This window comes from Pithys albifrons, chromosome 36 (assembly GCF_047495875.1).
Source record: "Pithys albifrons albifrons isolate INPA30051 chromosome 36, PitAlb_v1, whole genome shotgun sequence".
NCBI lineage: Eukaryota > Metazoa > Chordata > Aves > Passeriformes > Thamnophilidae > Pithys > Pithys albifrons.
The window spans coordinates 1,188,559-1,211,399 of record NC_092493.1 but is presented as its reverse complement, the minus strand read 5'-3'; the positions used below and the strand labels follow the sequence as shown (position 1 = coordinate 1,211,399).

The window sequence follows — 22,841 nt, the reverse complement described above, 5'->3', positions numbered from 1 at the left end:
AGAAAGTGGGAGTATCAATTCCTAGGGAGGAGACTTCTCTCCAAGATGTCCCCCGCTCCAAATTGTTTAAATCTGAGACAGTGGTGGCTTCTCGAGTTGAATATGAGGGGAGTTACCCTCAACAAACAAACTCACATATTTGGATTTTTTTTCCCCAAAGCAGGATTTCTTCTTCCCAGTGCTTGTCAGGGTGGAGAAGGAGGCTGTGAGGAAGAGTAAGATGCCCCAGGACTCCAATGCAGGTGAGGAGGAAGTCAGTGCCCCTTTGCCCCTCCTTTGTGCTGCATCTTCCAGCCCAGCATGGCCCCGGCTGCAGGACAACCCCGCTGCCGACACCGTCCTGCTGGGGCCGGGTTTGGGGGGATGTCCTTTGTCTTCCCTGTGGGCCAGAGGCAAATGCCCAGAGTGTCCTTGTTCCTTCCTGCCCCAGGCCCTGAGCTGAGCACGGAGAGCACGGAGGACAAATCCCCCCGGCAGAACCAGGTGACAGAGGCTGTTTTGAACAGCTGCACGGCACAGGAAATCACTGGGGCAGAAAACCCAGGGAGATCCCACTGAAGGAGGATCTCCAAGCCCAGTTCAGTTCACCATGAGGAGGAAACACCCCTGCAGTGCAGGGAAGGCAGGCGGAGCTTCACCCAGATCTCTGATCTGGGGGTGCAGCAGCAGCTTCACACCAGGGAAAAGCCCTACAAGTGCATGGAGTGTGGGAAGAGCTTCATCAACATCTCCCACTTTAACTATCATCAGCTCGTCCACACAGGAGAAAGGCCTTACAGGGGTAGGGACTGTGGGAAGAGCTTCAGAGCGATCTCCAACCTGATCCACCACAAGAAGATCCACACTGGGGAATGTCCCTATGAGTGTTCTTAGTGTGGGAAGAGGTGTCAGACCAGCACAGATCTCCTTGTGCATCAGCGCACACACACGGGGGATAGGCCCTTCCACTGCTCCGACTGCGGGAAGAGATTAAACGAGAACTCCAATCTCATCACACACCGGATGATCCACACCCTAATAGCTCCATCTCAACTCAGAATTACTCAGCCCTTCCCTAAAATGGCCCAATCCACTCCCACAATAATCCCAGGAACCCACCATGGCTGTCTGCAATAAGAGATGGGGAATTACAAGCCCAGGAGGGTTGGGGTGAAATTTGGAGAGCTTTGATGTGGATTGGGAGTGTTAGGATGGGGCTTGGAGGAGGATGGTATGGGGTTTGGGAGGTCTGAGATGGAGGGTTTGGAATGACAGAGGGAGGTTTTAGGGTGCGCTCCTGTCCTTAGGGGGGTACTGTGAGGGAGTGGGGGGGACAATTGACAACAGCACTTGGAGTGGGGCCCCACAGGGAGAGTGTTTTGCAGGGATCCTGCTGCTTTCCATGAATTATAGGGACTATAAACCTCTTTTGGGGATCTCTCTCCTAATTTTCAGTGGCTGAAGGGAACCCCTCACATTTTGGGGGGTGGTGAGATGACCCCATTTGGGGGTTGTTCCTGCTGTTTCAAACCATTTTTAGGGCATTTTCTTGCTGAGCTTCTCCTGATTGTCCCTGGGTTACTGCATTGCAGTGGTTTCCCCATATATGGTTATTGTTCAATGCCCAAACCATCCCCAAACCAGCCCTAAACCACCTCCAAACCAAAAATTAAAAGAAGCCCTAAACCAGTCCTAAACCAGCGTTAAATCAGCCCTAAAACAGCTCTAAACTGGTCCTAAACCAGCTCCATACCAGCCCTAAACCACCACTAAACCAGCCTTAATCCAGCTCTAAACCAGCCTTAATCCAGCTCTAAACCAGCCCTAAACAGCCCTATACTAACAGCCCCTAACATCCCAGCCTCTAACCCTCCCTAACCACCTAAACCAGCCCCTCCAGCTCCAACCAGCCCTAATCCACCCTAAACCAGCCCTAATCCAGCTCTAAACCAGCCCTAAACCAGTCCTAAACCTATCCTCTAAACCAGCCCCTAACAAGCTCTAAACCAGCTCTAAACAAACTCTAAACCAGCCCTAGACCAGTTAAACAAGACCTAAGCCAGTTAAACCAGCCCTAAACCAGCTGTAAACAAGCTCTAAATTTTCCCTCTTTTTTCTCCCCAATTTTCTTCAATTTTTAAAATATTTTGGCAATTTTTTCCATTTTTCTTTCACTTTCCCCAAATTTTTAAATGTTTCTTCTTTTGCCCCATTTTTTCCTAACTTTTCCATCTTTCTCTCCCAATTTTTTTCCCATTTTCCCGCAATTTTTTACTTTGTCCTGACTTTTTCCCCACATTATCCCCAATGTCCAAATTTCTAAAATTTCCCAAAAAATTTTCTACTCCATTTTTTCACACTTTTTCCTCAAATTTTCTTCTTTTTTTCTAATTTTTGAAATGGCCCAAATTTCATAATTTTTTTTCCGTTTTTTCCCAACTTTTTTTTAAATTTCCACCAAATTTACTAATTTTCCCCTTTTTCTCCTAAATTTTCCTCAATTTCCCCAAATATTCCCATTTTCATTTTTTCCTTCCAATTTCCAAAATTTCCAAAATTAGATCCTGAGCCTTAATCAAGCTCTAAGCCAGACTTAAAGCAGCCCTAAAACAGCTCTAAACCAGCCCTAATCACACCCTAAACCAGCCCTAATGCAGCTCTAAACCAGCCCTAAACCAGTCCTAAACTATCTCTAAACCAGTCCCTAACCAGCTCTAAACAAGCACTAAACCAACTCTAAACCAGTCCTAAACCAGTTAAGCTAGACCTAAACCAGTTAAACCATCCCTGAACCAGCCCTACACCAGCTGTAAAGAAGCTCTAAATTTTCCCTTTTTTTCTCCCCAATTTTCTCCAATTTTTTAAACATTTTGGCATTTTTTTCTGTTTTTCTTTCACTTTCCCCAAATTTTTAAATGTTTCTTCTTTTGCCCCATTTTTTCCGAACTTTTCCACCTTTGTCTCCCAAATGTTTCCCAATTTCCCCAAATTTTTTTTTTACTTTCTCCTAACTTTTTCCCCCAATTATCCCCAAATTTCTAAAATTTCCCAAAAAAGTTTTCTTCTCCATTTTTTCACACTTTTTCCTCAAATTTTCTTCTTTCTGTTTCTAATTTTTGAAATTGCCCAAATTTCAATTTTTTTTCCATTTTTTCCAACTTTTATTCAAATTTCCATGAAATTTAGTAATTTTTCCCCTTTTTCTCGTAAATTTCCATTAATTTTCCTGAATATTCCCATTTTTCACTTTTTCCTTCCAATTTCCAAAATTTCCTCTAAAATTTACGCCAAATTTTATTCCTTTTCCCCAGTTTTTCCCACTTTTTTCCTCTTTTGCTACCCAATTTATTCCAAATTCATGTTATTTTATTTCCATTTTACCCCAAAATTCTCCCCCAAATTTCCTTCAATTTTCCCCACATTTATCAGAAAATTTTCCAAAATTTTTCAGTTTCCAAAAATTTTCTTTAATTTTCCCAAATTTTGTTTAAATTTACTATGATTTTTCTGAAATTTTCCCCAAATTTTTCCAAATTTTCCCCAATGTTTCCCTCAATTTTCCCCAAATTTTCCCCAAATTTTACTCAAATTTTCCCATATTTACTCATTTTCCCCAATTTTCCATTTTCCCAAATTTTTCTTTAATTCTCAAAAATTTTCTCCAATTGTCTTAAATGTTCCCCAAAATTTCCTCAATTTTTTCTCCCATTTTCCCCCAGATTTTTCTCTAAATATTTTCCACAGTGGGTGATTTGACCCTGTGAGTCATGGGGTTGGTTTGGAGTCTTTGATGGTGTGAGTCATTGCAGCTGCCCATTGTTCCAGCCCCTAATGGCCCATTAGCAGCCATGGCCCCTCAGGGTGGCTGTGAATGTGTTGATGCCTCCCCAGAGGGGAGTTATCACAGCTCAGTCATTGCTGTGAAGACACAAACATTCCTGTGCCTCCCAGGGGTCTCTCACACCCAGCTTGTAGCCTGAGGGCTTGGCTGGGCCTTGTCTTAATACTGAGAAATGGAGAAATTTGTTTCTTTCCCATCTTCCAAAATGCAGCTCTGTCCCTTGTCTATCAACATACCTGGGAATCTTTCACACTTGGAAGTCATTTCCAACCTTCATTCTACAAGTTCAGTGTGGTCCCAAATATAGACTTGTAACACTTGGATATGGGCTGGAGTTCTTCCATCCTCTTCTTTGGCAATGAACTGCAAGTTAAAAGATTCTAAGGCTCAGTGACTAAAGCAGCAGTCTGTCACCTGCCAGACAGATTCCTGTCTTAGTTTAACCTTGTTTTATGGGATAACTTTGCTATCCGTGTGTTTCTAAGCAGAGAGGAATTTGTGTAACCTCAAACTGCTGTACTCTGTGTTGGATAAAAGGAGAAGCTTTGTTCTGGGGCCTGAAAATTCAGGTCAGGATTTAAAACAACACACATTCCTGAAGAATAGATCTATACATGTAGGATGAGACTCACACAGACACTAAGGGGCATGTCTGAAACATTCAGGTGGAGCTTTGAATTGTGCAGGAGAGAGGGAGAATCTTCCAGGGAGATTTGCAGGATGTAGAACCCGTAACAAGGCCTTGTAACTCAAACTTCCTGTGTTCAGGGGAGGAGCTGAGAGACACTGAGCCAGTCTGTTGTTGTGAGAAAGAGCAAAACATCAGGTTTGCACTAACAGCTGATGATGAGGAAGGAGCAGATTGACCCTTAATTAAAGCTGAAACCACCAATGAGTGCCAGGGTCAGCAAACTGCTGCTAAACTGGCACCGTGTGTGGCTCCCAAGATATCAAAGCCTGGCCCTGGATCAGGGGAGATGGAAATCCAGTCACTGTTAATGCAGTGGGATGCTGAGGGGCTGGAGACACTTCCCAGATGGCACAAAGTGAAACCACTGGAGCAAACGTGTTATCTGCCCAACTGATAAGGTCAGTTCATGGCTCCAGGGTGAGGAGCAGAAGCCTCCTAAAACCCCTCAAAGTAACCCAGCACAAGGGGCAGCTCTGGCTGAATTTTTACAAGCACTCTCACTGCCTCTGAACAGGAAATTAATGGGAGGAGACCCCCTGAAAAGATGGGGCAAACAAAACCAGCAGTGCAGAGAGCAGTGCATGGAAGAGGAGTTAAAACTCCACCTGAGAGATCCCAAGTTCATGCAGTTGAACCACTTGATTCACTAAGGAGTAGCTTTTTTGGGGAGGTTTGTGTAGTTTTCTTTTTCCAGGAATTCCATCACTCCCCACTGAAGATGAAAGGCCCCAGCTGGGACTGGGGGAACTGCCAGCAGATCTGCAGGAGAAGGCTCCCAGAAAGCAGCCAAGGGGTGATGAGCATCTTTCCCTCAGGATGTGTCACCTTGTCAATGTCAGCATTTCAGACTCAAGTTGCTGCTTTAGGAGCATTATCCCATCCTGCCTTTCAATGATACATCTGTACTGGGAGAAATTTTCACTTCTCTTTTTATAGGGACCTGCCAACAGTTCAAATAGAGCTATTTGGAACCAATTAAACCTTAAATAACTCCAGAATTCCCTGTTTTATCAGTTTCTTTATTTTTTCTTATATGTTTGTGTTTTCCATCAAGATTGATTCACAGTGAGACCAAATATAAAGCAAGTCTTTTTAGTCATTCTTATTTTAATTTTCCTAAATTCATCTTGCCTTTTTAATTAAAAAAAAAAATAAAAAGGGACTAGAAAAAGCTTGTTTCAGTGTTTCAGGCAAATCCTGTGGCGTGGGTGGTGTTTCTTTGTCCTTGCACAGATGACTCAGCTGTGAGAACTGCCTGGAACATTCACACCTGGCCTGAAGGGATTTATCTCTTGTTGATAAGTCCCAATGGGCCATCAAGGACTGGGCTGTACCACCTGAGAAGGTGTTAAATACTCCTTAAGTATCCTGTGACTCCCAGTTTGAGAGTTTGTGACCATGAAATAATAGAATTCTCAGTCCTCAGGGATGGAAGGAGAGCCACCATTAAAACCTCTACTCTGGACTTGCAGAGAGCAGATTTTGGCCTATTCAACAAACTGATTCAGAGCATACCCTGGGAAACAACCCTTAAAGGCAAGGGGGTCCAGGAGGGTTGGACATGTTTTAAGAAGGACATTTTGAGTGCACAGCAACAGGCTATACCAGTGTGCCCAAAGGCCAGCCGGAGGGGAAGACGGCCGGCTTGGTTAAATAGGGAGATTCTGAAAGAAATCAGGGATAAAAGGAAAGTTTACAGACTATGGAAAAAAGGGCTGGCTACTCATGAAGAATTTACAGATAGAGCTGGGTCATGCAGGAAAAAAAATTAGAGAAAGAAAGGTGAAATTTGAAGCAAATTTGGCTATTTCAGTTAGGGATAACAAAAAGTCCTTTTATAAATACATGAATAACAAAAGGAGGGGCAGGGAAAACCTCCATTCTCTGTTGGACTTGGAGGGAAATATAGTTAAGGAAGATGAGGGGAAGGCTGAGGTACTTAACACCTACTTTGCCTCAGTTTTTACCAGTAAGACAGGTGGCCCTCAAGACAACTGGTCTCTGGAGCTGGTAGACAGGGAGAGGGAGCTGAATAGCCCTCCTGTATTCCAGGAGGAAATAGTTACTGACTTACTGAGCCAGCTGGATCCTAACAAGTCTATGGGACCAGACGGGATCCATCCCAGGGTGATGAGGGAGCTGGCAGAAGAGCTTGCCAAACCGCTCTCCATCATCTCCCAACAGTCCTGGCTCTCTGGGGAGGTCCCAGATGATTGGAAGTTGGACATTGTTACCCCAATCCACAGAAAGGGCTGCAAGGTTGACCCTGGCAACTCCAGGCCTGTCAGCCTGACCTCGGTGCCTGGCAGGGTTATGGAGCACTTCATCCTGAGTGCAATCACACAGCACCTTCAGGACCAAACCAGCCCTAAACGAGCCCTAAACCAGCTCTAAACCAAAACTAACATGATCCCTTAACGACCTCTTAATGACCTCTAAACCAGTTCCAAGCCAGCCCTAAACCAGCTCTAAACCAGGACTAGAACCAGCTCGAAACCAGGATTAAAATGAGCCCTAAACCAGCATTAAACCAGCCGAAAACCAGGTCTAAACCAGCCCTAAATGAGCTCGAAACCAGCTCTAAACCAGCCCTAAACCAGCTCTAAAGCAGCCCTAAACCAGGACTAAAACCAGCAAGTTTTTACCAGTTTTCCTCTTTTTTTCCAAAAATTTTGAGGATTGTTTGTCTCTAATTTTCCAAATTTTTCCTCATTTTTTCTCATTTTTCTGGTTTTTTTTCCTCATTTTTTTCCATTTTTTCTGAAATACCTCTTTTTTTCCCTTCAATTTTTCTCCATTTTCCCCCAAATTTCCCCCATTTTTCCAATTGTTTTCCTTTTTTCCTCATTTATTCCCTAAACTCTCCAAACTTCTAAAAATTTGCTTTTTGCCTCATTTTTTCAAAATTTTCCCTTTTTTTCTCCTCATTTTTCTACAATTTTTAAATAAAATTTATGATTTTTTCCCATTTTTCATTCATTTTGCAAATTTAAAAAAAAATCCATTTTTCCCACAATTTTTCCCAATTTTTTCATCTTTTTCTCTCAATTTTCCCAAATTTCCCCATTTTTTCTTCTTTTTCCCAACTTTTTCTCTCCCAATTTTCCCCCATTACCGAACTTCCAAAATTTTTCCAATTTTTTTTAAATTTTTCTCCATTTTTCTCACTTTTTTCTCAATTTTTTTTTATTTTTTTTCAATTTTCCAAATTAGTTCAAATTTTCCCATATTTTCCCCACTTTTTATTTAAATTTCCTCCAAATCTTCTCATTTTTTCCATTTTTTCCACTTTCAATTTATCCCCAAATTTTTCCTAATTTTCTCAGTTTTTCCCCAAATATCCTTTAAATTTCTCTAATTTTTAAAAAATTGTCTCACTTTCCTTCATTTTTTCTACTTTTTTCTCCCACTTTTTTCCAAATCTTCCCAAATTTTTCTCCTTTTATTTTAATTTTTTCACAATATCTTCCAATTAACCAAAATTTCTTTTCTCACCCAATTTTCTCAATTGTTCTGCCAAATTTTCCCACATTTTCCTCAAATTTTACTTATTTTTCCCAAGGTTATTTTTTTTCCCACATTGTCTCATTTTGTTCCATTTTTCCACCTTTTTCCCAAATTTCCTCTCTGAATTTCCCTCAAATTTTATTCATTTTTTCCCAATTTTCCCCAATTTTTTCCTCTTTTTCTTCCCAATTTATTCCAATTTTATGTCAATTTTTTCCATTTTATCCAAAATTTCTCCCCCAAATTTTCTTCAATTTTGCCCAATTTTTTTCCCTAAATTTTCCCAATTTTTTCCATTTTTCCAAATTTATCTTTATTTTATTCAAATTTTTGCCAAATTTTCCCTCATTTTTTTCTAATTTTATCCCAGATTTTCCCAATTTTTTTCTTTTTTCCCCAATTTTTCATTTTCCCAAGTTTTTCTTTAATTTTCCCAAATTTTCCCAAAATTTTCCCCATGTTTTCTCCCAAATATTTCTGTGTTTCTCTCAATTTTCCCCAAATTTTACTCAAATTTTCCCATATTTACTCATTTTCCCCAATTTTCCATTTTTCTAAATTGTTTTTTAATATTTGAAAATTTTCTCAAACTTTCTTAAATTTTCTCCAATTTTCCACAAAATTTCCACAAATTTTCCCCCAATTTTCCCTCAATTTTTCCTAAATTTTCCCACAAATATTCTCAGATTTTTCCCTAAATTTTTCTCCCATTTTCCCCTAAATTTTTTCTAAATATTTCTCAAAGTGCCCAAGTTTTCCTGCAATTTTCCCAAATTTTCCCAAATTTCCCTAAATATTCCCCAATTTCCAAAATTCTCTCAATTTTCTGGTTTCCCCCATTCTTTCCCTTTTCCCCCAAATTTCCCCAAATTTCCTCATTTTCTCTTTACCTCATTTTTTCCAATTTTTTTTACTTTTTCCAAATTTTCTCATTTTTCCAAACTTTTCTTTTTTTGCCCAAATTTTCCCCTTTTCTCCCCAATTTCCCCCAATTTTCCCTCTCGAATTCTCCCCCCCCAAACCCTTTTAACTCATTTAAACCCCTTTAATTCCTCCCAAACCATCGAGGATTTTCCCGAAATCACCCCAATTTTGCTCAAAATCCCACAAATTCCACCCAAAGATGGGCGATTTCGGCGGGTTTTAGGGCTAAGAGAAGATTTTTGGGGTCCCTGCTGACCCCCCGAGCCCCCCCAGACCCTCAGGATCCTTTCGGAGTCATGTTGGCCGCGAAGGTGAAGGTGGAGAAGCCTGGTGAGCCCCCCCACCCCCACAGAGCCCCCAAATCCCCCAAAACACCCCAAAAATAAACCCGGAGAGCCCAAAAGCCCCCCGGGACCCTCAAGCCTTCATCTGGGACCCCCAAACACCCCCATGGGACCCCCAAAACTAACTCAGATCCACGGGATTCCCCAAAGCCCCTCACAGACCCCCCAAACTGCACCATATTCTCTTACAGACCCGCCCAAACCCTCCCAAATCCTCTCAGGACCCCCCAGATTGCCCCCAGACCCTCCAAACTCCCTCCCAGACCGAGTCCTCCAGACTGCCCAAAATCCCACCCCAGACCCCCCAAACCATCCCTGGGACCTCCAAGGACCCCCCAAATCCCCCCAGATGGCTCCAAAATTCCCCCAAATCCCACCAAAATTCCCCAAATTCGCCTCCCAAAATCCTCCCAACCCTGCCCCAGGACCCCCCCAATCCCTCAAAAGCCCCCCAAGAGCCACTGAAAGCTCCCCCAGATCGGCCCCAAAAACTCTAAAATCCTCCCAAAAATCCTCCCAGACCCACTCCAGTGACACCCCAGTGTCCCCCAAAATCCCCCCCGTTCCCCTGAAATCCCCACCAAAAACCCCCTAAATACCCCCGAAATCCCACTCAGATCCTCCACAAATCCCCCCTGTGCCCCTCAAATCCCCCCAAGGACCCCCAAAGTCCCCCCACAATCCCCCCAGACCCTCCATGTGCCTCACAAATCCCCTCAGAGATCCCCCACAAACCCCTTTGTGCCCCTACAAATCCCCCCAGTACCACCCTAATTTCCCCACACCCCCCAAAATGCCCCCCAAAGACCCTCAGAGATTCCCCAGGATCTGTCAAATACCTCCCAAAAAAAGCCCCCCAAATCATCCCCTGTGCCCCCCAAATCACCCCAGATGCCCCAGAGCCTCCCTGTGCTCTCCAGGAACACCCAAAACCCCCCTGTGTCTCCCAAATACCTCTCAGATGCCTCCTATGCCCCCAAAGCCCCCCAAAATGCCCTCAGAACCCCCCGTGCCCCCAAAAGCCCTCCAAGGACCTTCAAAATCACCCCCAGACTGCCCCAAATCCCCCCAAATCCTTCTTAAATCCCCCCAAAATCCCCTCAGACCTTCTCAAATCCCCGCCCAAACCTCCCAAATCCCACCCCAAAATCTCCCAGGATGCCCCAGATCCCCCACAAATTTCCCCCAAAAACAGCCCCAGAATGTCTCTGTGTCCCCCAAATCCCATCCCAAATTCACCCAGGGACCCGTCAAAATCCCCCTGTGTCCCCCCAAATCCCACTCAAATACCCCCACATCTCCCCAAGAACCCCCCAAGTCTCCCCAAAACCCCAGACCAAAATGTGACCCCAAAATTCCCCCAAAGCCTCCCCTGTGCCTCTTAAATCCCCCAAAAAATTTTCCAGACCCTTCCAATCCCCCCTCAGGACCCCTAAAATCCCCCCAGGATCATCCCCAAATCCCCTCCAAAACCCCCCAAAACCCCAATGTGCCCCCCAAAAGCCCCCCAGATCCCCCAAAGCCCTCCTGTGCTCCCCAAATCTCCCCCAAATGCCTTCCAGGGACCCCCCAAATCCCCGCGTGCCCCATCAAAGCCCCCCCAAAAGCCCCCCAGGACCCTCCCTCTGATCCCCAGGACTGCCAAAATCCTCCAGGATCCCCCCCAGATCTTCCAACCTTTCCAAATCGCATCCCAGCCCTCCCAATTTTATCCCATCATCCCTGGGTTTGTAGCACCCCTTCTCCTGCCGCTGACGCCCCCTAAGTGGGTTCAAGTTGGATTAAACCATTTTGGGGTGGGATTGAGTCATTTCAAGTTGGCATGGAGCCATTTTGGGGTGGGATTGAGGTGTTATGAGCTGACAGATCCATCTCTATCAGATACTGGACTGCAAAGGATGGAGAAATGTCAGTTGGTTTGGACAACTCCAATTTTGGGGAAAACTCTCCCAAATCCCCCCAGAACCCTGAAATCTTCTTGAATATCCCTTTGAACCCCAAATTCCTGCTCCAATTCCCAGGAGAATGGTGGAAATTTAGATGTCTGTGTGCGGGGGGGGGTGGGGGGGGGGGGGGTGCGGGTCTGCCTGGCAACTGCGGAGTCATCAGCGCCGCGTGCTCTGATTGGCTGGAAAATGATTTGGGGCCTTCCCTGGCTGATTCTCCCCAGGCACCTCCAGTGACCGGGACTGGGGAGAACTGGAAAACTTTACTGGGAGCACTGGGAACAGCTGGCTGGGGGCAGAGGGACAGCAGGGGAGGGGGTGACACACGACCCCCGCTGACCCCCTGCCCTTGTGGCAGAGGGAGAAGCCCCAGCCCAGGAGGACAAACCCCGACACGGAGCCCTGACCCCCGACAGCGTCTGGCGGCAGCTCCGGGCAGGGCTGGGGGGGAAGGACCCCCTAAATCCTCCAACAGCCCTCCCGGGACCTCCCCCAAACCTCCTCCCAGTCACTCCAGCCCACCCAGGATCTCCTGGAACCTCCTTCCAGTCCCTACCCAGCCCATCCAGGACCCCCAAAGCCAGGGGCCCCTCTCAGCCCCACTAGGAACCACCAACCCTCCTCTCAGCTTCCTCACGACCCTTTAAACTTCCTCCCAATTGCTCCCAGCCCTCCCAGGACACCCCAAACCCCCTCCATGTGCCTTCCCGACCTCTCCGGCCTTCCCAGATCTCCTCCCAGTTGGCCTTTGGTTCCTTCACATCCCAGCCCAGTCCCAACAAGCCACTTCCCAGTTACTCCCAGTGTTGGAGATTATACAACTTTCCTACATTTTTAATTAGTCACAATCATTGTCTGTGTTTCTTTTCACAGACTCTCATCCGTTTGGTCTTTAAAGCACCAAAGCTTTGAGTTTCCCTGGACTGGCTCTGATGAGGTTCAGTGAACAAAGCCTGAGGGAGCTGAAGATTGGACATCCAGGATCAGAAATTTCTGGTCCCTCAAAGACATGTTGGAGCAACCAGAAGATACAGAGGAGATGAACAAAGACATTTCAGCCTGAGAGTTGGAGATTCTGCCTGAGGCAGAATGATAAAAGCACCAAAGAATGTTGACCAAAACAGCCAATAAAGGACAGAATAGAAAACAATGAAAAGAATTGTATAGATTGGAATGAATGAAGGTTAATCCGCTTATTTAAATGGAAGTCTTGGAAGGGCTTGTGTGGAGCTGGAAAGATTCTCTCCCAGTCCCTGCCCAGAATAAAGGACTGTCTGGCTCACAGACACTCCAAAGGGGGGTTGGAGGGTCTCATTTCTTCCTGATGACTTTTGGTGACAATTATTGATGACCCAGGTGGGACAAAGCTGTGGATGCTCCACGGGTTCCAGGACCCTGAGTACTCCAGTGACACCCAAATATTATTTGAGGAGATCTTCTCAGTCCTGGGATCTGGTGAGTTGAAAGCAAGATCCCTGGAATTTTGTTAAGTCATTTCTCTGTTCGCAAAATCTATACTGAAACATCATAGAAATGGAGCTTGAGAATAGAATGTAATGGGGTGTGGTAGTTTTAGCTTTAGTTTCAGCCAGGCCTCAATTCATCAGGCCCAGAGGATGTGACACAGATTAGAAGGGACAAGCAACCAAAGAGATATTTCATATCATCTGACAGCATCAAGAAGTATAAAAGAGAGGGAGGTGGAGCTTGTCTCTTTTGCTCTTCATCTTGGGCCTGTGCTCTGCCTCTGCCGAGACAGGGCCTTGCCACCATCCCTGCTCTGTTATCACAGAATCAGTTGGGTTGGAAGAGACCTCCAAGATCATCAAGTCCAACCCTTAATCCAACCCCACTTTGATTACCAGATCATGGCACTCAGTGCCACGTCCAGTCTCACCTTAAAAACCTCCAGGGTTGGAGAATCCACCCCCTCCCTGGGCAGCCCATTCCAATGCCTGAACACTCTCTCTGGAAAGAACTTCTTCCTGATATCCCACTTAAACCTCCCCTGGCACAGCTTAAGCCCCTGCCCTCCCCTCCTGCTGTTGGTTGCTTGAGAGAAGAGAACAAACCTCACCTGGCTACAACCTCCTTTCAGAGAGTTGTACAGAGTGATAAGGTCTCCCCTGAGCCTCCTCTTCTCCAGGCTAAACACCCCCAGCTCCCTCAGCCTCTCCCCACAGCACTTGTGCTCCAGACCCTTCTCCAGCCTTGTTGCTCTTCTCTGGACCTGCTCCAGCCCCTCAATCTCTTTCCTGAACTGAGGGGCCCAGAACTGAACACAACACTCGAGGTGTGGCCTCCCCAAGGCAGAGTACAGGGGAAGGGTCACTGCCCTGGGCCTGCTGGACACGCTATTTTTGATCCAGGTCTGGATCCCATTTGCCTTCTTGGCCACCTGGGCACACTGTTGGCTCATGTTGAGCTTTCTGTCACTCAGTCACCTCGGGTCCCTTTCTGCCTGGCTGCTCTCCAGCCACTCTGTGCCCAGCCTGGAGCGCTGCAGGGGGTTGGTGTGGCCAAAGTGCAGGACCTGCACTTGGCCTTGTTGAACTTCATCCCATTGGAATCAGCCCATCTTTCAAGTCTATCCAGATCCCTCTGCAGAGCCCTCCTGCCTTCCAGCAGGTCGACACTCCCTCCCAGCTTGGTGCCATCAGCAAATTTGCTGATGATGGACTCAATCCCCTCATCTCAATCATCAATAAAGATGTTAAACAGGACTGGACCCAACACAGACCCCTGGGGAAGACAACAAGTGGCTGGCCCCAAGCTGGACACAGCCCCGTTCACCAGCACTCTCTGGGCCCGGCCCTCCAGCCAGCTCCTAATCCAGGAGAGGGTACACTTGTCCAGGCAATGGGCTACCAGCTTTTCCAGGAGTATATTATGGGAGACAGTGTCAAAGGCCTTGCTGAAGTCCAGATAGACACATCCACAGCCTTCCCCTCATCCACCAGGTGGGTCACCTGATAGTAAAAACAGATCAGGTTGGTCAGACAGGACCTGCCCTTCCTAAATTACTGCTGGCTGGGTCTGAGCCCTTGTCCACCCTGAAGGTGCTGTGTGATTGCACTCAGGATGAACTGCTCCATAACCCTGCCAGGCACCGAGGTCAGGCTGACAGGCCTGTAGTTGCCAGGGTCAGCCTTGCAGCCCTTTTTGTGGATTGGGGTAACAATGTCCAACTTCCAATCATCTGGGACCTCCCCAGAGAGCCAGGACTGTTGGGAGATGATGGAGAGCGGTTTGGCAAGCTCTTCTGCCAGCTCCCTCATCACCCTGGGATGGATCCCGTCTGGTCCCATAGACTTGTTAGGATCCAGCTGGCTCAGTAAGTCAGTAACTATTTCCTCCTGGAATACAGGAGGGCTATTCAGCTCCCTCTCCCTGTCTACCAGCTCCAGAGACCAGTTGTCCTGAGGGCCACCTGTCTTACTGGTAAAAACTGAGGCAAAGTAGGTGTTAAGTACCTCAGCCTTCTCCTCATCTTCCTTAACTATATTTCCCTCCAGGTCCAACAGAGAATGGAGGTTTTCCTTGCCCCTCCTTTTGTTATTCATGTATTTATAAAGGGACTTTTTGTTATCCCTAACTGAAATAGCCAAATTTGCTTCAAATTCTTCTTTTCTTTCCCTAATTTTTTTCCTCCAGACCCAGCTCTATCTGTAAATTCTTCACAAGTAGCCAGCCCTTTTTTCCATAGTCTGTAAACTTTCCTTTTATCCCTGATTTCTTTCAGAATCCCCCTATTTAACCAAGCCGGCCGTCTTCCCCTCCGGCTGGCCTTTGGGCACACTGGTATAGCCTGTTGCTGTGCACTCAAAATGTCCTTCTTAAAACATGTCCAACCCTCCTGGACCCCCTTGCCTTTAAGGGTTGTTTCCCAGGGTATGCTCTGAATCAGTTTGTTGAATAGGCCAAAATCTGCTCTCTGCAAGTCCAGAGTAGAGGTTTTAATGGTGGCTCTCCTTCCATCCCTGAGGACTGAGAATTCTATTATTTCATGGTCACAAACTGTCAAACTGGGAGTCACAGGATACTTAAGGAGTATTTAACACCTTCTCAGGTGGTACAGCCCAGTCCTTGATGGCCCATTGGGACTTATCAACAAGAGATAAATCCCTTCAGGCCAGGTGTGAATGTTCCAGGCAGTTCTCACAGCTGAGTCATCTGTGCAAGGACAAAGAAACACCACCCACACCACAGGATTTGCCTGAAACACTGAAACAAGCTTTTTCTAGTCCCTTTTTATTTTTTAATTAAAAAAAACAAGATGAATTTATGAAAATTAAAATAAGAATGACTAAAAAGACTTGCTTTATATTTGGTCTCACTGTGAATCAATCTTGATGGAAAACACAAAAAAATCAGGAAAATAAAGAAACTGATAAAACAGGGAATTCTGGGGCTACTTAAGGTTTTATTGGTTCCAAATAGCTCCATTTCACCTCTTGGCAGGTCCCTAATAAAAGAGAAGTGAAAATTTCTCCCAGTACAGATGTATCATTGAAAGGCAGGATGGGATAATGCTCCTAAAGCAGCAACTTGAGTCTGAAATGCTGACATTGACAAGGTGACACATCCTGAGGGAAAGATGCTCATCACCCCTTGGCTGCTTTCTGGGAGCCTTCTCCTGCAGATCTGCTGCAGTTCCCCCAGTCCCAGCTGGGGCCTTTAATCTTCAGTGGGGAGTGCTGGAATTCCTGGAAAAAGAAAACTAAACAAACCTCCCAAAAAAGCTACTCCTTAGTGAATCAAGTGGTTCAACTGCATGAACTTGGGATCTCTCAGGTGGAGTTTTAACTCCTCTTCCATGCACTGCTCTCTGCACTGCTGGTTTTGTTTGCCCCATCATTTCAGGGGGTCTCCTCCCATTAATTTCCTGTTCAGAGGCAGTGAGAGTGCTTGTAAAAATTCAGCCAGAGCTGCCCCTTGTGCTGGGTTACTTTGAGGGTTTTTAGGAGGCTTCTGCTCCTCACCCTGGAGCCATGAACTGACCTTATCAGTTGGGCAGATAACACCTTTGCTCCTGGGAGGCACAGGAATGTTTGTGTCTTCACAGCAATGACTGAGCTGTGATAACTCCCCTCTGGGGAGGCACCAACACATTCACACCCACCCTGAGGGGCCATGGCTGCTAATGGGCCATTAGGGGCTGGAACAATGGGCAGCTGCAATGACTCACACCATCAAAGACTCCAAACCAACCCCATGACTCACAGGGTCAAATCACCCACTGTGGAAGTCCCCAGCCTGGGGGAGGTGCAGGGCATTCCCACTTTAACCTGAGCATGTCACATCTTCAGGGATTGGCATTTCTGGTATCACTATTTGGATCCAGAGGGGGACTAAAACTTTAACAGAACTGCAACAGCCAGCTCTAAACCAGCCCTAAACCGGCCCTCAAAAACCCCTAAACCAGCCCTAAACCAGCTCTAATCCAGCCCTAAAGCAGCCCTAACCCAGACCTAGAACCAGCTCTAAACCAGCTCTAAACCAGTACTGAACCAGCCCTAAACCTGGACTAAACCAGCCCTAAATGACCTCTAAACCAGCTCTAATCCAGCTCTAAAAAAGCCCTAAACAAGCTCTAAACCAGCCCTGAAACAGCTGTAAACCACCCCTAAACCAGGACTAAAACCAGTAATTTTTTACCTGTATTCCTCATTTTTACCAAAACTTTTGTGGATTTTTTCTTTAATTTTCCAAATTTTTCCTCATTTTTTCTCATTTCTCTGATATTTTTTCCACATTTTCACCCATTTTTTTCTTCAAATTTCTCCTTTTTTCCCCTCATATTTTCTCCATTTTTCCCAAATTTCTCACATTTTTTACATTTTTTTCTTTTTTCCTCAATTTTTTCCCTAAATTCTCCAAACTTTTAAGAAATTGCTTTTTTTCCTAATGTTTTCACCAATTTTCCCTCTTTTTCTCCATAAATTTCTCTAATTTTTAAAATATTTTATGATTTTTTTCTTATTATTTTGACTTCTCCAAATTTTTAAAAACTTTTTCCCTTTCTTTTCATGTTTTCTCCCAAATTTTTCCCAAATTCCCTAATTTTTTCTCCTTTTTCCCAGCTTTTTCTCCCAATTTTCCCCAATTCCCAAACCTCTCAAATTTCCAAATTGTTTTTCTCCATTTTTTATGCTGTTTCTTTAAATTTTCTCAATTTTTTTCAATTTTCCAACTTTTTCCAAATTTTCCCCATTTTTCCCAATTTTAATTAAATTTACTCCAAATTTTCTCATTTTTTCTTTTTTATTTCCACTTTCCCCAATTTCAAATTATCCCAATTTTTTTACCCATTTTCCCATTTTTTCTCCAAATTTCCTTTAAATTTCTCCAATTTTTAAAAAATTGTCTCATTTTCCTTCATTTTTTCTACTTTTTTCTCCTAATTTTCCCCATAACTTCTGAAATTTTTCTCCTCGTTTTTATTTTTTCACAATTTCTCCCAATTAAACAAAATTTCTTTTCTCACCCAAATTTCTCATTTTTTGACAAATTTTCTCACATTTTCCTCAAATTTTACTCATTTTTTCACAAGTTATTTGATTTTCCCCAAATTGTCTCATTTTGCTCCATTTTTCTACTTTTTCCCAAATTTCCTTTAAAATTTCCCCCAAATTGTATTCATTTTTTCCCAATTTTCCCCAACTTTTTCCTCTTTTTCCCCCAAATTTATTTCAATTTTATGCCAATTTTTTTCCATTTTATCCCAAAGTTCTCCCCAAAATTTCCATCAATTTTCCCCACTTTTTTCCCCAAATCTTCAAAAATTTCCATTTTTCGAAATTTTTTTCTTTATTTTTCCTGAATTTTCACCAAATATTCCTTCATTTCTTTGTATTTTTACCCGAAATTTTCACAAATTATCTCATTTTCCCCAATTTTCCATTTTCCCAAATTTTCTGAATTTTTTCCCAAATTTTCACCAATATTTCCCTCAATTTTCTCCAAATTTTACTCAAATTTTTCCATATTTTCCTTATTTCCCCAATTTTCCAATTACCCCAAATATTTCTTTAAATTTCAAAAATTTTCTCAAACTTTCCTAAATTTTACCAAATCTTCAAAATTTCCACAAATTTTCGCCCAATTTCCCCTCAGTTTTTCCTGAATTTCCCTAAAATTTTATCAAGTTTTTCAAAAATATTTTCAAATTTTCTCAAATTTTCCCTCAATTTCTTTCAATTTTTCAAAAATTTTCCCAAATTCTTCCAAATTCTCTCATTTTCCCCAATTTCCCTTTTTACTAAAATTTTCCTCTAATTTTCCCCAAATTTTTCCCAAATTTTTCTACTGTTTTCCCCTGAATTTTTCTCTAACTTTTTTCCAAATTGCCCAAAATTTCCTTCAATTTTCCCAAACTTTCCCAAAATTTTCCTCAATTTTCCTCAATCTTCCAAATTACCTCAATTTTCTCTTTTTGACTTATTTTCCTCGCTTCCCAAAATATCTCAAAATTTACTGATTTTCTCCAATTTTTCTTCATTTTTCCCATTTCTTCACTTTTTCAAAATTTTTACTTATTTCCAAACTTTCCTCCTTTTGCCCAAATTTTCTCCTTTACCCCCCAATTTCTCCCAATTTCCCCAAATTTTCCCTCTCTCATTTCCCCCCCAAAATCTCCTTAAGTCATTTAATCCCCCTTAATTCCTCCCAAACCCTCGAGGATTTTCCCAAAATTGCCCCAATTTTCCCCAAATCTGCTCAAGAGTGGCAGTCACAGTCCTGCTAAAGGTGTAGTATTAGTATTGACCCCCTGGATCTTCTCACAGCTGGAGCTACCTGGGACAGAACACACAGAGTTTTGAGTTTTCTTCTTGTCATATAGAAGTAAAACTGTGGAACTCAGTCCCTCAATTATCCTTTTCCAGTGGCACATTCCAGGTCTGAGACACCATCCCAAACTGTGGAGGGACAGTTTTTAATGCCACACTTTTCAGTCCTTTCAACTGGAGTGAGGGACTGTAGCAGTTCTAAAAAGATATAATTATAATAACATTGTAAAATACTGCAATAAAGGATATAATAATTGTGGCAAATTAATGTGTCAAATTGACTGTTTGAGTGCTGAGAGTACTTGAAAAATAATTTGGTATTTATAGAGGTATTGAAAACACTGACATGAATGTCTGACTAAACCAGCCCTATCTGTGAGATAAGAGCTGGGATAACTCCCCTGCAGGGAGTCGTTGGCACCTGCACACTGAGCCTGAGGGGGCGTGGCTGCTAATGGGCCATCAAGGGTTCCAAAATACCCCCTGACCCACAGAGTTATCACCCATTGGGTGAGTCCCCGCCCTGGGGGAGGGACTGGGTGCTCCCTGGGTACATATCTGGGGCTGAGAAGACCTCAGGAGACACTCGTTGGATTGAGAGGAGGACCAAAACCTCAACAGGAGGAGACCACCACCTTCAACCAGCCTGTGACCACCACTCTCCACCAGACTGCAATTCTCAGCTGCACCAACAGGTTTTGCACTTTGGAGTTTTACTTTGGACATGGGGGAACCACAAAGGGTTCAGCACAGGGGGTAACAAACCCCTCTGTGCTTGTGCCCCAGGGGGCTGGGTTATACTTCTGGGGTTTTGTGGGTTAAAACCAATTTTTCTCTTTCTGCCATTGCATTTCTTGTAATATTGTGATTAAATTTTAGCTCTGACTTATAATCTTATGGGAGGGGTAGGCCGGGCACTACCTTGACTAGATATAGTGGGCTGGGCTTGGGAAGTTTCTCCTCCTGAGTTTGTTAAGCCCAGTTTTCTGAGTATTGTTTTCAGCATTTCTTCTTGGGAATGAAATTTGTTAGGTTTTGTTTGGGTTTTTTTGTTTTTAGTTTTTTTTCCTTCCATATAAATGTATTTTTTCACTCTTTCTTCTTTGCAGAAACCTGAGTAGGGAATCCCAGGCAGGAGACTTTAGTTCAAGACAATACCCCTCCTGCTAAATTGGTTCAAACTGAGACACTGGTGTCTTTGTAGAATTAAATTTGAAAGCAGAAACCCCCAACCAACGTGCTGACATATTTTTTTTACCCCCAGAACAGGATTTCTCATACCCAAACCTTTGCAAGGTAGAGGAGGAGGCTGCAAGGAAGAGGAAGATTCCCCAGGACCCCCAGGCAGGTGAGGAGGAAGTCAGTGCCCCTTTGCCCCTCTCTTGTGCTGCATCTTCCAGCCCAGCATGGCCCCGGCTGCAGGACAACCCCGCTGCCGACGCCGTCCTGCCGGGGCCGGGTTTGGGGGGATGTCCTTGGCCTTCCCTGTGGGCCGGTGACCAATGCCCTGATTGTCTTTCCTTCTTCTTCCCTACTCTCTTTCTTCCTTTTTCTTCCTTCTTTTTTTTTTTTTTTGGTTGTTGTACTTTCCTCTCCTTCTTCCTTCTCTTTTTTCTTTCTTTCTTCTTTTCTCTCCTTTCTGCTTTTTTTTCTTTCCTCTCTCCTTTTCATTGTTCCTTTTTCTTCTTTCTCATTCCAGCCTTTCTTCTTTCTCTTTCTCTTTTTACTTTCAGTTTTTATCTTTTGCTTTTTACTTCATCTTGTTTTTCTCCTACTTCTTTCCTCTTTCTCCTTTGTTTTTCTTATTCATTCCTATCCCTTCCTTCCTTTCTCCAACTTCCCTTTCCTTCATTCTCCTTCCTTCTTCTTCTTCGTTTTCATTTTTCCTTCACCCCTTCCTTCCTTTCCTTGTTCTTTTTGCCTTTTTTCTTTCCTTCCATTTCTTCCTTTCTACCTTTCCTTCTCTTTTTTCCTTCATCTTTTCTTTCTCCCTTTACTTGCTTTCTTTTGCTTTTCTTTTTCGTTCATTTTCCATCTTCCTTCTCCCTGTTCCTTTCTGGTTCTCTTTCTTCCTCTCCTTTTTCCTCTTCATTGTTCCTTCCTCTCATTGTCCTTCCTGCCCCAGGCCCTGAGCTGAGAATGGAGAGCACAGAGCAAAAATCCCCTCGACAGAACCAGGTGGCAGAGGCTGTTTTGAACAGCTCCACAGAGCAGGAAGTCAGCAAGGAGGAAAATCCACGGAGATCCCACAGGAGGAGAAGCTCTCAACTGAGTTTTGGGTCCTCTGAGCAGGATAGAGCCACCCAGCGTGGGAATGATGGCCACAGCTCCAACCAGAGCTCTGACCTGGAGGTGCAGCAGCAGCTTCAGAGCAGGGAGAAGCGCTACAAGTGCTTGGAATGTGGGAAGGGATTCAGCCTGAGATCCCACCTGATTCGCCACCACCACATCCACACTGGGGAACGGCCCTACACATGTATGGAATGTGGGAACTGCTTCAGTCAGAGCTCCAACCTGATCCGCCACCAGATGATCCACACCGAGGAACGTCCCTACGAGTGCTCTGAGTGTGGGAAAAGGTGTCGGACCAGGTCAGCTCTCCTCGTGCATCAGCGCACACACACGGGGGAGAGGCCCTTCCAGTGCACCGACTGCGGGAAGAGATTCAACCAGAACTCCACCCTCATCAGGCACCGAATGCTCCACACCGGGGAGAGCCCGTATTTGTGTGTGGACTGTGGGAAGGGCTTCAAGCAGAACTCTGAGCTTCTCATCCACCAGATGATCCACACTGGGGAGAGGCCCTTTGAGTGTTCCGAGTGTGGGAAGAGGTTTCAGACAAGCTCAAATCTCCTCGTGCATCAGCGCACACACACAGGGGAGAGGCCCTTTTCCTGCACCGACTGCGGGAAGAGATTCAACCAGAACTCCACCCTCATCACCCACCGGCGTACCCACACCGGGGAGAGGCCTCACTCCTGTCACCAGTGTGGGAAGAGCTTCACCCGGAGCTCTCACTTGACCAGACACCAACGCACCCACCAGTAAGGGAAGCCCCACAAGTGCCCCAGCTGTGAGAGAAGCTTCATTCACTGCTCGAAGGTCACCAAACTCCAATTCTCTATTGCTCTGCCTCTCCATGAGCTATCCAACCCAACCCCTTGCACACTCACATGATGCCTTTTTTTTTCTTTGATTTTAATTTCTTAGATCTTCATCCCTTATAATCACCTGAAATTGAAGTACAAATAAAGAAATTGAACAAAGAAATCTAAAGCGCCACCATTTCCCTGGGATTTAGGGGTGGAATTTGAGGTTCAAAAGGATATTCAGGAAACATTCTCATTTCTAAGGGTATTTGGGGGAGGTCTCCCCAAAATTGGGGCATCCAGGCCAAGAGAGTTTTTTCCACCATTTTGCAGTCCACAATCTGAGAGGGTTCGATCTGTCCCCTCAGAATGCCTCGAGTCCACCCCAAAATAGCTCCATTCCAACTCAGAATTACTCAGCCCCTCCCCAAAATGGCCCAATCCCACAAGCCCCACAATTCCCCCAGGAACCCACCATGGGGTGTCAGCAATTACAGATGGGGAATTACAAGCCCAGGAGGGTTGGGGTGAAATTTGGGGAGCTTTGATGTGGATTGGGAGGGTTGGGATGGGGGTTGGAGGAGGATGTGATGGGGTTTTGGAGGCCTGAGATGGAGGGTCTGGAATGACAGAGGGAGTTTTGGGGATGCACTCCTGTCTTTAGGGAGGTATTGTGAGGGAGTGGGGGGGACGTGTGACCCCAGGAGTTGGAGTGGGACCCCACATGTAG

General features: G+C 44.8%; 1 protein-coding gene across 1 annotated transcript; it reads left to right on the top strand.

Moving 5' to 3' along the window:
* Positions 1-220: 220 nt before the first annotated feature.
* On the top strand, positions 221-22,070 carry LOC139684196 (zinc finger protein ZFP2-like). Its single transcript, XM_071579800.1, is given in 4 exon segments — positions 221-242; positions 431-483; positions 613-1,025; positions 21,326-22,070. Coding segments are annotated over 4 exon segments (1,233 nt in total).
* The last annotated feature ends 771 nt before the right edge of the window (positions 22,071-22,841 follow it).